Raw genomic sequence first — 15,575 nt, 5'->3', positions numbered from 1 at the left:
AGGAGGGACATGGGGGGGGGGGGAGGTGGCGGCATGAGGAGGGAAGGAGAATGAATCCCAGCGCCCTTGCCAGCTTCTCTGAAACAAAGGGCCTGGGGCACAGGCTGGTTCTGAGAGACACAGCATGGCTCAGTCCTCTGCACTGGGGGTGAGGTCTTCTTCTGTGGCCCTAAGTTACGCAAGGAGACCCATCCCTGAGGGGACAGGAAAGAGTCCCTCAGACCTGGGACCCATGAGGCTTTCCCTGGAGGCTATCAGGTCTGTCCCTCTGGATGCCAACCCCATTCTGACATGAAGGGCTAGCGTGGATACACCATGACCCTCCCCTCTTCCCAGGATCCCGAACGGGCCAAACCAGAGGGCTTCTCCAGCTTCCTTTTCCTGATGGTATCTTCCAGGCTGGCCAGGAAGGACACAGGAGAACACAAAGTCCACTTTCCCCTGGGACATCCTTCACCTTGTAGACCTTACCAGGCTCTCCCTACCTCAGCAGAAACCCAGCAGAAAGAAAAAGAGGAAGGCGTGGGCAACTGGGCTCAGGACACCCACCTGGCAGTGCTGTTCCCGAGCCATTCTTGCTGAAGGCCTTGAAGAACTGGAAGCAAACACACAGGCAAGAGTCAGTACCACACAGAGCCCAGACCACAACAGCGGTGCCAGATGGATCCGTGTCTAGGACCTGGCTACTTTCTCAAGGGGCTGACTTGGAGCAAATGACTTAACCTTTCTGAGCCTCAGTCTCCTCACCTGTAAAAGGGGGAACAGGAGGGTTTCTGCCCCTGGACCTGGCCGCGGATTCCTGTCCCCACCGTCTCCGTATCCAATCCCTACCCCCATGGCCCTGATGCACCCAGGGCCGCACGGGCAGCAGCGGACACTTACACAGTGTACTCGCCATGCGTGGTATCCTAACACACCGGCACCTAGCACATCATGACCAGAAAACATTCGCTACATGAATGAAAGGAGGAGGCAAACCCAACTGGATAAACAAAGTCCCTTCATACTTCCTCCAGAAAACGTAAGCGACCCTCTGAGGTGGTCTGTGCTTAGAGGCTGGTGTCTGTCTGTCCCCTGGGAACGCCCAGCCTGGCACAGCAGACACTCCATGAGGGGAGGGGTCTCCAGTTCAGGTCCTGGTGGAGGGCGAGCCCAAGACCCCTGAAGAAACAAGTCTTGTTACAGACAGGTCAGTTTAACCCACCACTTTGTTCTCTTCCCCACATTTATACGAATGACACTGCAGCCTCAGTCTATCATCTCCTTGGGCACGAAGACAGAGAGAACAGGGGACACGTCCTCAGAATCTGGGCCTCTGCCTCAGTGCCAAGGCCGCTGGCAGAGCTCTGGCCCGTGCCCCCCTGGGCTCAGGAGGGAACAAAGTTCAGTTGTCCTGACAGACAGACAGACAGCAACTTAAAGGCCTGGGACAGGGCCTGCTGGTAGGAAGAGGCCTCTTCCTGAGGACCTCCGGGGCCACTTGTAGCTGCCTTTGGGCCTCTGTCTGCAACAGCATGGCCATATGGCCTCACCCCAAGCTGGTGGTTGAGTGCAGGCCCTGTGGTCTACGAGACCCGGGTTCAAGACCTGACTCTGCTACTCCTGCTGTGTGACCTTGGGCAATCCATTAGCCCCTCTCTCCCTTCTCATTTTCAAGATGAGGATGACCTTGAAGATTTGCTGTGAGGAGTCAAAGATAATACACCTCAAGTGCTTGTGTCCGACGCATACAGTAAGGGATCAATGAATGTTAACTGCAGGATTATTATCGTCTCCTTGCCTTGTTCCACCTTTTAAACGCTAGGAAACACTGATCAGCTAGCAGGTGTTTATTCCAGCCACTTGTAGGCGGAAAGCTAAAATCCACAGGCCACCAGCCCACCCTCCCATATGAGGAAAAACAAAGATACGGAGAAGCCACTCACTTCTTCCTGCCTACACCCTTCTCCTTCTCTGATCTCATCTGGCTCCTAACTCCTGTTCACTGCTTTACTTTCCCTCATTTCAGACAAGACCATTAATATGAACTTTTATTCTGGGTGAAGACCATCCGAGGAGACGTGCTACATATATTTATCTATTTTTATTTTTTAATGCTTATTTATTTATTTTTTGAGAGACAGACAGGCAGACTGTGAGGAGAAGGGGCAGAGAGAAAGGGAGACACAGAATCCGAAGCAGGCTCCAGGCCCTGAGCTATCAGCACAGAGCCTGACACTGGGCTCGAACCCACGGACTGTGAGATCATGACCTGAGCTGAAGTCGAACGCTTAACTGACTGAGCCACCCAGGCGCCCCCACCACGTATATTTATAATAATGTTCTTTGCGGTTATTGAATAAATTCTGAGTGAAATTATACATTATCCTAATATCTGTAAAAACAATCACAAAGTTCCTGAATTGTGATGAGATCGAGCAGAGAAAGCATGCGAAGGCATTTATGGACGAACACTGCTACGGGTGTTATTTTCAGCTATGAGAAGTAGCATGGCAACTTTCCTTCTTCAACCACCAGGTCGCCCAGGTCTGAGCAGGTGCGTTAGTTAAAGGGGCTGGCACATTACCTCCATCAAAAGGCAACCTTCCTGGACCCCAGGGGAGCCTTCTGAAGGCGCCGGCCATGGGCAGTGGGGAGTCGGACAGGAGCCCCAGCAAGACTGACCCAGGGGAATGCACAGGGACTTTGGGACACACCCCCAGGAAGACCTCCCACGTCCCTTCACGTGCCCCTGTACCACCACACAGCCTTCCCTCTGTCCTCAGTTGCCTCCCATCTACCTTCCAGGACGATGTCACCACTGGGGCTCTGGCTCCTACACTTCATGCTCTTAGGAACTTTTTCCTATTAATTCGTCTTTTTCCCCTTTCCTGCCAGCAACTTCTTGATGCCTAGGAATAGATTCCAATCCTCCTCATCTAATTTTTCTTTTAAAAAAGGACAGGAAGGGAGGCCGGATGAGAATAGACAGAAGCCCTCCTTCCGCCTCGTTATGGCACTTCCCGTTTCCCTGCACTGCCAAACCTCTCAAAGCAGGGTCTGTGCTCCCTCTCTGACTGCCCCTCGCTTCACTCCCATGCCTGGTTGGCTGTGGCATGTGTCCCCACTGCTCAGCCGACCCCTTGGGCCAATCCAATGACCTCTCTAGCCCCTCCTTGCTTTCTCTGCAGTGTGTGCTTTGCCCCATGGCCAGGTTTTGCCTTTTTTTTTGGTACCATATATTCCTGACATCCTCTTTCTTAGCCTTCATGTTGCCACCTCCCTTGGTTTGCCTGACACTGACCAGACCTTCTTCGCCACTTTCACAGCCTTCCTCTCACCCTTGTTCTGGCCTCGCCCTGGACTCCCCTCTCATGTCCCCACCAACTCCTGTACCCAGTCGTCAGCCATGCATCAGCTCTTAACACTCTTCTGTTTAAAAAGCCCTGGGAGAGGGGCACCTGGGCAGCTCAGTTGGTTAAGTGTCCGACTTTGGCTCAGGTCATGATCTCACAGTTCATGGGTTCAAGCTCTGCATCAGGTTCTGTGCTGACAGCTCAGAGCCTAGCGCCTGCTTCCGATTCTGTGTCCCCCAACCCCTGCCTCTGCCCTTCCTCTGTCTCTCAAAAATAAATAAACATTAAAAAAAAAAAAAAGCCCTGGGAGGCATTCTCATAAACAAGAGGGTTAATCTATACTTTTGAATGAAAGAGCGAGTGAATGAGTGAACAAGTCTACTGTTTGTCTCCCTTGCCAATGTCATCTACTTGGTCTAAATGATTTGCAATCTGAACCTCTGTCTCAGGTCCTCACCTGTCCTAGACTTCCGTTTTCTCCTGGAGCCCTCCACACAGGTGCTACCCCTCCCCCAACTCTCTAAGACTGAGTCGCCCCTCCCCCAACTTGTTTCTCCATTTATTTTCCTATTTCACCCCATGTTCATCTTTCTCCCCCCATTATCCAGACCAGCATCTTGTCTTCCTCCAAACCCCACCAGCCAGTCAGTGGACAAGTTCTGTGACTCTGACCTCTGTGATTCTTCACCAGTCCTCGGGGCTAGTTGCCCTGGTCCACACCAGGGCTTACCCGCTATTTCCTGGACTAACGCAACAGTCCTCACCTGTCCCTCTGTGAGCTCAGACATTTTAATCTACTCAACCTCTGCGTTCCCCAACTATGTTCCTCGTTGCCACTTTGCTTAGTGGCACAGTTCTGGTCTGATCGTGTCATTCTCCCTCAAATTCCTTCCATGACTCCCCATTACCGATGAATAATGGCTAAACCCACTGGGTCCGAGGCCTTCCAGGACCTGACTCAAACTTACCTCCCACTGCCCACTTTCCTCCCTACACTTGAGCTACGACGGACCCAAAACCTGAACTTTCTCGAGGACAGGACTGTACTTTGGCACCTCTGCAAGCCCTACGGTGTCAAGAACATGGAAGTACCCAGAAGACATCTGTGCAGCTGAACAGAGAACCTCTGCCCTTTGATCATCTTAGATGCCCATGTGAAAATCATATTAAAATCTAGTCAGGGCACATTTCTGTGCTCCTATTAAAACACATCCTTCTTAAGTCAGCTGCTGGAGGAGGCGTGTGCCCTCCCCAAGGGAAACCACCACAGCTCCTGGAAACAGGTCATTAAGACATCATCAGGGAGCTTTCTTTTTTCCGGGAGCAGTCAGCACCCGGTCCCTTTCCTTCCCTCACATCGCACAGGCCCCCTCCCCAACTCCGGCGTCCCTGGAAGACCTCCACATCTCCCCAAAGGCAGGAGGCCAAGTGGCTTCAGGTGGGTCTTTACCAATCTGTCAAGAAGCAACACCAATATCAGGGAGTAACTGCCTTTCTAGGGGTCAAATAAGGCTGACTGGAAAGCACACACTCCAGTGGTGACCATCGATAACACTGAATCCAAGCTTTTAAAGCAAGTTTCAAGGAAAATGACCCAGTCTCCAAATATCTTACGGTGATCCCAGAAGGATCCACAGGCCTAACCACTGCTGCGCTGGGGCCTGAATGTGGAGGGGCTGCAGGAGCGCAGGCGTCTGCTGACTGGGGCCCCATATCCTTCTGAGAGCCAGCCGTCCCCCTCCCTGACATCCCACCCTCCTGCAAGAGCCAGTAAGGTAAGAGCCCAGACTCGGTACCCCCCCCCCCCAAGGGTGTCCACATTCCCAGCCTCGAATTCAGGCGCCTGCCATTCCTGGGCCCCACCGCCCCGCCTCAGCCCCGCACAGGAGCCCCTGCTCCAGCCAGACCAGCCTTCTGAACGTGTCACACAGTTCTGCCCACACAGGGCCTCTGCTCCTACCCCCTCCTCTGCCCGCACTGCTCTCCTCCCAGCCGAACCCCATGCGTCCTTCAACACCGAGTGGAAGTCCCCTTCCTCCATGAACCCTCTCTGACGTGTGAGGCAGAGGTTCTCAGGGGGCCCAGTGGACGCTCTGGCGTTTGCTGCCTACAGGTCACCCACTGCCTGCCACCTAGCTGGTGAGCTCGATGTGTCCCCCCACAGCAAGCACAGTGCCGTGCGCCCGGCAGACAGTCCCACAGCGGCTGCTGCTGGACGGGCTGCCTAAAGGCGGTGCCCACGGAGGGGCTACCGGGAGCTCCATGGGATGATTTAGGAAGGAGGTCGGACGATGGGAAGGAAGCCAAGTAACATTTACTGAACTCCAAGTGACCCTCCACGATGCCCTGGCACTCTCACGTGTAAGACCTCACTTCACCCTTGGCCACGATCCTGTTAGGTGGAGGTATTAGCATCCCATCTCTTACAGACAAGGAGAGGCATGGTGAAACAACTTTCTGAGTCATAGACAAAAAGCAGTGGAACCAGGATTTGAACCCACGTCAAGTATTTCCTCAGAATCTTGCAAGGGGGAGGCTTTTGTCTTCTCCCACCCTAATGCGGATGCTCTCTGTAATCCTGACCCCAGGTTACAAGGGGTCCTGATAGAATACCCCCTGAAGGCACTCCCGTGGCCCATGGCAGTGCCCCTGTCCCCTCAGATCCAGCCTCTAGGTCTCCCAGCGCCAGCCAGAACCTGTTGCCAACTAGCCCCTCCCTCCCCCACACCTTTGTTTTCTTCCAGCTGGGCTCCGGCTCCAGTCGGATGGGCACCCGACACAGCCAGCTTGCCCTGCAGGGCCAGATGTTTGCTAAACAGGCTGGGCTAGTAGAAGCTCACTGTTTGCTAATGGTGACAAATGGGTAGGAGACAGAAGAAAGGGACAATGACACATGTAACTGAGGGTGGCCAGACTCTTATGTGTGTCTGCCTCCATCATACCAGCGATACTCTCTCTCTGCCCTGAGCCCAGAGGTAGGAGTGTAGACAGGTCCAGCCCGGGGGGTGGGGGGTGGGCAGCAGGCGGGGCACAGGGCTATCTCTCTGGCCCGCTGGTAGCCAGGCTGACCTCTAGGCTCTGCTCTGCTTTCTAGGGAGTCCAGCTGGGATGCCCAGAGGCACACCAGACTCTAGACGGGCCAGAGTTTCTGGAGATCTGGAATCTGTCTGAGTAGCATTTTCCAAACATTTGGAGCAACCTAGTAAATAGTAAGACGGGACATCGATTCAGCGAATCATAGCTAGCAGTTAAAAAAAAATAAACGGAACAGAAAATAGTAGCAGGTACTGTGTTTAGGAAGAGTATATACAGTTTTATGGAATTTTCATTTTAGTGATCACATACAAAGCAACTTCTGGATCTCACTGGAAAATGTATATGTCTTATCGTAGATGACATCAAAAGGTTTGAAAGCCAGTGCCTCAGAGCAGAGACCCACCGGGAGCTGGAACCACTTGTTCCCCTGGGCCAGAGTCCTGACGACAGGACACTAAGTGCCTCTCCCTGCTGCAACTGGACTGCCGGGCCCAGCCAGGCACTGCCCGCGTGGAGGCTGGGAAAGGTCACGACGACCAGCGTGGGGCCCTCCCTCCCAGCAGCTCCCCTCCCACGGCCAGCAGGGCGGTGCAGGAGATGATTAATCTCTTGAGGTATTCGGGCTGCGTGTGCTGCGTGACTTGGGGAGGCCGGGCGCTGGGAGCCCGGGGGCCTCCTGACGGCCTGGGCCGCCTCCCTCACACCCACTGAGCCCCAGCCTCTCCCAGGCAGAAACACAAAGGGAGCCAGGTCCCACAGAAGACTGCCAGGAGGTCCTGACGCGGCCTGGCACTGATGCCAATCCCTCTCCCAGGGGCTGAGCAGGGGCTGGGCCCTGTGAACGAGGACGCTTCCAGCCACACTCGTTTTCCCACAACTTTCCACACTAGCTGCTCACCCTGGCTCAGCCAAAGGAACAGAGGACCCCCCGCAAAGTAATTCTGAGTATTTCCAGTTACATGGTTCAGGACACGGATAAAGCAATGGCCACGCCAGGGAGGTCCTTGACTTGCAAGGGATGACTGGTAAGCACTATCTTCACTGCCACTAATGATACGGCAGGAGGTGCTGGCTCACCACGCCGTTCCCCACACAGGCCTAGCCTCGGCTGCACCTGGGGTTTAGGCCTGACCCCCAGAGGGAACAACAGTGTGCGGAGGAGCTCGCTCGGGCTGTGGAAACCCTGAACCTAGGAGGATTTCACTGGGTGTGAGGAGCAGAAAGCTCACATGGGGGTCGAGCGGGACATTCTTGATGGAGTCTGGAGCCTTGCTTTCTAGACACATTTCTCTTGGAGTCATTAGGCCGAAGCGTGGCTGGTGGTTCTGCCTGGAACTTGAGGCCCCTGAGTTTGGATATCTTGTTCTAGGAACGATGCTTAGCATTTTAACCTTCAGAGGCCTTTCCTGATCTTTCTTCATGGTTATAGAGGAAATGCTTTTCTAGATGCCATTCTGGTAGAAGGAGGCTAATTATTTATAGCTGGAGGTAGGGAGAGAGATTCTGATTCTTTAATGTGGAAGCGAACTAATTGGATTACAGCTGGGGCTGAGCCCTGGGGACGGCACTAAGTATAACTGCACAGCCTTGCTGTTCTGGGCTTTCCAGAACCTCCTACGTGAGAGCCTTGGAAGTTGTTCAGATGTTAATTAAGCTGCTGCTGCCCCACAGTGGGCAGGTTGCCAGGCAAGGCCTCGCTGGAGAGCTCAGGCTATTTTCAGCCAGCTCCGGGGTGACGGAGCCCTCACGCGCTGGCTCCCATGATGGGGATCCCTGTGGCCTGAGGCAGCGCCATTTGACCATGGGGTGAGGCTACCCTGACGGGTCACTTCTCAGCTACTTGGACTCAAGGCACTGGCCTGATGAGGATGAAGCTTGCTGGTATTTTCTGGAGGATCATCAGGCCCCCTGAGGCAGATGCTGCCCATGGGCGGGTCAGAGCCCCAGTCAGGTTTTATAGGGTTAGATCAGACCTCTAAGGCTGGGAGGTCGGGAGGGAGAGGAGTTGGAAAGAGGTTCCTGGGAGCTGAGGGTTCTCACCAGCTTAGGCAAGAACCACCTCACAGCTCAAATCAGAGAGGTTGAAATCAGCCCCTGGCCTCCTTATAAAGGGCAGAACTTGCCAGATGAAACGAACCTCTCAATTCACACCCTTTCTGCCTCTGCAATAGGTGTCTGTTCAAGCACAGGGACGGTGCTCCGGAGGCCGTGATTGAAGCAGATCAAGGCCAGAAGCGTCAGAGGACGCCACGGGGCTCGGGTGCCGGGGCAGCATGGCGCAGCTGGTGGCACGCGCCGCCAGCGCCAGGCCCTCTCTCCCCTCCCTGTCACGCACCCTCACGGTCGGGAAGCCGGGGATGTTGAAGTCCCTGCAGACTTCACTGTTGGTCTCCTCAGCACAGTCCAGTGCAGCAAGATGCAGTGCCGGCTTCCAGTCTGAAAGGAAAAGCAAAGAAATCAGGTAAAGGAAGAGGGACCACCACCTCCACCTGCTTACTTCCCACACGTAACCCTCCACCCTCACCAACGCCCAGAGCACCTGCCCCTAAGGCTCTCATGGGAAAGGTCACCCCTTCCTCAGGAAGGGTCTCTGAGATCGTCTGGTTATTTTGTACTTAGCCCGTGCTTAGGACACGGTGAAACAGCACACGCGACACTGTCCTGTAATGGCATCTATGTTCCTTCATTTTCTGCAGTGGGGGAGGGGCACAGAGGCTGCAGGGGCTGAAGAAAGATGTGAGATGAGCTTGAACCCCCTGGGATAGAGCCCTGACACTGGCTGCCCTCTAGAGAGCATCCGTTCCAGAAGGGCGGAGAGCATGCCCCGGGAGGTTTAGAATTCCCTGGTGGATGATCAGAGAAGGCTTCTGAGGCCAGAGGCCCTGGCTGTCCGCCCGCCTCGCTTGGGCAGCCCACGGGGTGGTGAGAACCGGCTCCCCCATCAGACATGGAGGCAGGAAAGCCAGGGGAGGGAGGGAAAGGCACCTGGAATCCAGGAACCGCAGGGAAAGAGGCCTGAGGCCAGAGTCTGGAAGGCCCGAGCTTCCTGGGCACCGGCTCCTTCAGCAGGCCCCAGGCCACAAGCCCCCCTCCGCCGAAACCTACAGGCAGAGAAAATAATGGCCCGGTTCTGGGCCACAGCCCAGGATCTGTGAAACAGCAAACAAACCTCTCTACCCGGCACGTGGCAGGGAGCTCTCACGGGGTGTGGACACACGGGAGACCAGCCCTGGGGACCAAGCATGGGCTCCGCTGGAAGGGCAGAAATGGAGTGGAAGCCTGTCAGTTGGCTGACAGGGGCCTGTGTGAGCAATAAGCACAGGGCCCTGCTCGTGTCTCCACGATGGTCACAAGCCCATCCGCCCCAAGCGCCTCCTCACGTTGTATCCTCGCTGCCCAGCTTCCCCGCTGCGCAGCACACAAGAGGTGCTCAGGGAGCACGGACGGCCTTACACAATGGGCCCTGGCCCTCTGCTCTCTGCTCCATCGAGCAGGCCCGGGCTGGGGGGAGCGTAATGCCAGTCACCCGAGAAGGCACACGAGCAGAGCTCCCCGGGCACAGGGTTTTGCCTGGATCACAGGCGACAGCACCCCAGGCCTCCCTCGTACGGCTCCTTCCCTGCCCAAGGGAGGCCCGGGGGAGAGTGGGAAGTTCAGGTGGCCTCCTACGGCCATCCGCACACTCAAGGCTTGGCGCCTTCTGTTCTGCATCTCGGGCTCTGCTCACCTTGTGCGGGGAGACCCACAGGGGAGACTTGGCTACTCTCAAAGGAGTAAGTCAACTAGACAAAAGCGTGGGAGAGAAGCACTTTCATGTCCTTCCACCGGTGAGGGCCCCTGGTAGGGGTCTCACAAAGCCACCTGGCAGGCTGAGCAGGTATTGAAGGCCTCAACTGCTCCCCTCTTCTCCAAGAGTACAGGCCACCGTCCCTTGGGCCAGAGTCAGTGCCCACTGCCCCTGGGACACGAAGACTGAAGGGACAGGGAAGGGAGAGAACAGAAAGCTGGTGCTCAGTGAGCATCCACGATACCCCCTCTCTCCAGCAAGGCCACTGGAGGGGGGCATCATTTCCCCCACTTTACAAATGAGGAAAGCAGGGGCACCTGGGTGGCTCATTCGGTTAAGCGTCCGGCTTCAGCTCAGGTCATGATCTCGTGGTTTGTTGAGTTCAAGCCCCACGTTGGGCTCTGTGCTGACAGCTCAGAGCCTGGAGCCTGCTTTGGATTCTGTGTTTCCCTCTCTCTCTGCTCTTTCCCTGTTCACGCTCTGTCTCTCTCAAAAATAAATAAATATTTTTTTAAAAATGAGGAAAGCAACTGAAGCTGTCCCCAAGTTGTCCAAAGGCTACCAGCCTCCAACCCACTTCCTTTCCCTCTCCACCTCACCGGGGTCAGCATATGACCCTTCTATTTTTGCTCTTTGCTCTGATCACAACCTTCCCCGTGAAAGAGAGAATGTAAAAACAACGCTGTCTTCAAGTAGCATAAATTCTTTAACTCAAACACTCAGTCACTATCACATACTCTCACCTCCTAGATGGTATCATACGTACAGAGTTTACGAAGAGGTCATTGTGTGCCTAATTTATCTAGTTAATGTGCAACTACCCCAGGAGGGAAGTGAGAAGGTATCCACTGTAAGAAAAGATCAGAGAGCTGGGCCCGAGGCACACAGGAATCAGTGGTAGATCTGGGATCTGAACCCAGGATTCAAGCCTCTCTTCTGATCTCAAGAGGGCCCAAGACAGAACAGAGACCTGCTCTGTTGGCCTCCCAACCAGGAAGCCCGGGGACGGTGGTATGGAGGGGGTGTTAGTAGTGGAGGCAAGGGGGACAGGTGATGCCTGGGAGTTCTCAGCCCCTTGCTCCCAGGCAGGGCTTTGACTCCTTCTCTTTACACCCTGATTCTCTACCTCCCCCATGAAATGGAACCAGTGCCTCTTCAGCCATAGGGGAAGTGGAGGGGTAGGCTGAGGCCAGTCAGGTGCGAGAGTCCCAGCTAAGGCAGGTTTCTCAGGAATATCAATGTCAATACCTTAATGAGCCATAAAGACATATAATGATCTGGTTTGATGTTAATCACCACAGGCCTGACCATTCATCATTCTAGTAACAGTACAAGGAACACAGAGGACCCTTATCTGGGTGCTCCACCCGTAATGCAGAGCTGCATTTAAGTAAAGTGCACTCCTGTCAAAGAGGAACAGAACTGGGCGAGGGAGGCTTTTTAAAGTGTCAGGTGACTTAAACACGGCAATCTGCAGGCTTAATATCTAACATTAGCAGTTTTAGCCCAGCCCCACTCTTGGGGATAAAAAAGTTTCCTGGTGCAATTACTGCCCTGGCAAAGTAATTTCTCTATTAACAACAGAGTAAATGAGCAAATGGAGAGGGGAGGTTGGGGACACAAGCCTAATTAGGATGGCTATGGTCTCTGGGGTGGTGAGTGAAGGGACACCCTGTAGTGAGGGGGTCACGGGCTCCTTGTGGAGTGCTAGGCAGTATTCCCGTGCCCACTCACCAGTCCAGGAAGGGGGATGGACCCAGAGCCACATGACTTGCTTATTGCTTTAAGTGGGCAAAGCACCAAGAGCTGCACATGTCTTCTTCCTGAGCCTCACGGGTCAAACGGGGCCAGGGTGGATGGTCTCTCCTCTCTTTTCCAGCTTCAAGAGCTGTTCAAGTGCTCAATGGCAACCAACTCTTGCCAAGAAAAATGGCCATGGGTCCTCTGAGTGTTAAGAAAGCCCCTATTAAGACAGAGGCCAGATCCACCCAAACCACCAAGAGCCAGTCAAGTCGAGTGGTTGGAATGGGACCCCCCATCCAAGTCCAAGTCTCCGGGAGTCCTCCTGACAGGGAGTTAGCCAGTGCCATGCTGTCACCACTGCATCCTTGCCTCCCCGTTGCAGACTTTGGGGCAGTGAGGTCACGGGATAGACCAAATGCCTCTCCTAGGCCTCATACCCGGCTGACACTCCAGGTCTGAGTCCAGAAGAGCCACGGCATCAGCAGGACGCCCGGTCACCACATTCTCACTTGGAATCCTGTGAGGCCTGCGCAGGAATCCTGCCACTGGCCTGCGCGAGTGTTCAGTGGGCTCCGACCCTGTGCCAGGCTCTGCACTAAGGCATCACGGGGGTACAGCAAGAGAGGTGGTCTACACCACGGGGAAAAAAAAGAGGCAAACCAATATGTTCAGAGTCACTCAAACATCCATGCCTTATAAATGTCATCTCAGTGACTTTGCGGAAGCCATTTTCCCACCTGTACCCTTCCTCCTTCACCCACCTCTCCCCCTGCCTAGGTTCTAGAGAGGGAGCGATGGGCTCAAGAACCTCCTCCAGCATCTGTACTGTCTTGGGCAAGTTACTTAATCCGTTAAAAACGAAAAACAATCAATTGCTCCAGTATTTTCTCATAAAGATTATAGGTAATAGTGGCCTTTAGCAAAGTGTGTAAGGCTTATTAAGTTTGTAAACTGCTTAAACCATGGCCTCTGGCAACCAGATTAGCCTCTGTGACTTCCCCCTTCCATCAATGCCTACAACAAATGGCTGAGCCACTACCTTGTCCTTTTTCAAACACAGATTCTTACTGTTGCCAGTTCTCCTACTGTGTGTAGCTCACTTCCCAAACCCAAACTAAACAACAGAGGTCATTTTGCACACAGAGGCCACTCAGCAGATATTTACTCATTGATTAGCCGGTGAAGAGTAATGAAGATCTAGAATGAACACAGTCCGTTTCCCAAACATCTGGTGACACAATAAGAGCTGCTGGGAATAGGAAGGGACAAGCGGGATCTTTAGAAGCCAGTGTGCTGGCCCATGGCAATGACCGCCCCAGAGAACCTCCCCCACAAGTCACCGAACACAGGAGCCCCAGCCAGTCAGATGAAATGCCCGAGGCCAGCTGGGCAGGGTTGCAAACTCCCCCCACCCCTTGACCTTCCGCACTCTCACTGCTCCTACCCCAGATACTCATCCCATTGGCAGGAGGCAGGGACCACACTCCCACAGGCCCTGATGGTGTTTGAGCCCTCTGCTGGCCCACAACCATTTTCTCAAGGAACCTCGGGAACACAGAGATGATGTGAGAATAACCCTGGCTTCTCAGCAGGGCCTCCCCCTTGGACTGGAGTGGGGCAGCTGGCTGACACCAGATTCGGCCACTGCTATCCTCCCACGCGATCTTGTTAAGGGGGGGTGACCCATCCCCGTGGCTCATGGGAGAACTCTGGTTCCTACCTCAATTTCCTACTTCCCACTGACTGTGGTTCATCTCCACACACTTTGAGGCTTCCATTTTCCTTGCTGGGATTAAGTTTTGATTCGCGTTTTTAAGGGGAGGGCTGTCCCTCTATGCACTAGGGAAAGACCCCTTTTGGAAGTGGCAACCCTCATCCAGGAGTAAGCTGGGTCAGTGTCTGGCTATGCAATTCATTGGAAAACTCCAGGTTGCAAGAGGCCAAACACATGAGTCAGCTGGAAGCTAAACCTTCCCTCCAACATTCTTAAGATAGAAGAGTCTTCTAGGTTGGGTTCATCTGCAACCATTAAAGACCTCTCACAGCCTCAAGATGGAAACAGATCTGGGGATTTTTGTGATTTTCAAGCTCACAATGTTCCCTGAACACCTAATGTCCCCTGAGGTGTTCCAGCCAGCTGCATGTTCAACATTCTTCTTCCTCCCTCCCGCCCTGACCAGATGTGTTGACATCACTGAAATAGTGTGAAGAGCTGCTAAGAAATGGCACATTCCACTGATGGGACCAGAGAGGCATGTACACTACATGTACACTGGAGTTAAAACGGTTTATCAGTTTTATTAAAAATAGCATTCTGCGACCATATGGCTAACAGGTGTATGTATGCACCTCTCCAGCAAGCCACTTCAGTCACCGCTATGCAAGCTGCTCAAGGGGAGTGGTGGCCTCGGTTTGAAAACCAGCACCTACAAATGCACCATTCCACCGCGAATGGTTGAGTTTATCAAGAAATACCAACAGCACAACAAGGAAACAAATGTTCTAGTTCTCTCTCTAGAAAGAGGCCTATTCCCCAAGATGCCCTCATTCAATGACCATTTCCTTCAGGGGCCCTTCGAGGCCCTAGCACCACAATCAGGAAGTAGCTCCATTCAGAGGCAGCAAATCAATACCACCCCATTCACCAAACACCCACTACCCTGGGCAGGGTAGATGTGTGAACGCACAGAGATCTTTAAATTGTGGAAAGGAAACTGAGATAATGCGTGTTGTGTACTTACCTAGGAAGGTGTCAGACATATGGTAAGCACTCAGTACATATTAGTGACTATTATTACCATATTTTTTCAGCTCTAGTCTTAAGTTTTTAGAAAATTTACCATTTCTGCAACAGAGTACACCTTTAAATCTCTGTACATTTAGTGGTCTTGTGATCTCTCTACCCTTCAGGCTGTTAGTAAATGAATGAGGGGCTCTTAGAATCAAGGGAATATGGGACGAGTGGTCAGCCCAGCCAACAAGAACGCGGAGCAAGGGCCAAACACACACCCAGAGGCTGTCTTCAGTCAGGCCTCGGAGTTCGTTTGGTTAAAGCCGAAGGGTGTGGAAGGATGCATGGCCAAGGGGAAGAGAGAGAAGGATGTGGCCCAGAAGCTAATGAACCGGAGGCAGCAGGAGAGGCCTGGAGCCCAGGCAGGAAAACTCTTGTCTCCAAAGTAGAACTAAGAAAAGAAGTCTATGTAGCAGCTGGGTCACCTAGCCAAGGGGCTGCGGGGGCGGCAGACGGAGTGTCAGTCCCTTTTGTCCCCAGGGCCGATCCCACAGCAGCCCAGGAACTCCGCAGGAAGGCAAGACGGGTCCCTGGGCGAGAGGAAGGGGGCTGCCACCGGCCACGGGAGAAGAGGCCTTAAGGTGTCGGCCGAGCAAGAGGAGGAACAAAGGACCCCGGCGCAGGGATGGGGGCAGTAAGCCGGCAGGGGACGGGCAAGAAAGCAGAGCAGGTGTGAGGGCCCAGGCCGCCGGGAGGGGAGAGAAGCTCGGCACGCCCGCCGAGGGGAGCGAGGAGGCGCGGGAGCCAAAAACGGAGTTGAAGGCTGGAACCCGGGGAGAAGTGCCAGGGAGCCGAGAAAAGAGGTGGGCGCGGCGATGCGCCCGGCGGGAGAGGCCCTCGGCCGGACAGGTGGAAGGGGTCGGCCCCGGGGGGAGGGGGGGTG

General features: G+C 54.1%; 1 protein-coding gene across 1 annotated transcript in view; it reads right to left on the bottom strand.

The window, feature by feature from the left end:
• QSOX1 (quiescin sulfhydryl oxidase 1) overlaps positions 1-15,575 on the bottom strand; it is a gene marked incomplete at its 5' end in the record, with an annotated part of 32,764 nt that overhangs the window by 16,685 nt on the left and 504 nt on the right. Inside the window, 3 exons of the mRNA XM_077763356.1 lie at positions 374-391; positions 532-595; positions 8,707-8,807. Coding sequence (XP_077619482.1) covers positions 374-391; positions 532-595; positions 8,707-8,807 — 183 coding nt within the window. The remainder of the gene's footprint in view (positions 1-373; positions 392-531; positions 596-8,706; positions 8,808-15,575) is intronic.

Source organism: Crocuta crocuta, unplaced genomic scaffold (genome assembly GCF_008692635.1).
Source record: "Crocuta crocuta isolate KB4526 unplaced genomic scaffold, BGI_CrCroc_1.0 scaffold3, whole genome shotgun sequence".
NCBI lineage: Eukaryota > Metazoa > Chordata > Mammalia > Carnivora > Hyaenidae > Crocuta > Crocuta crocuta.
This window is presented reverse-complemented; position numbering and strand designations above follow the sequence as displayed.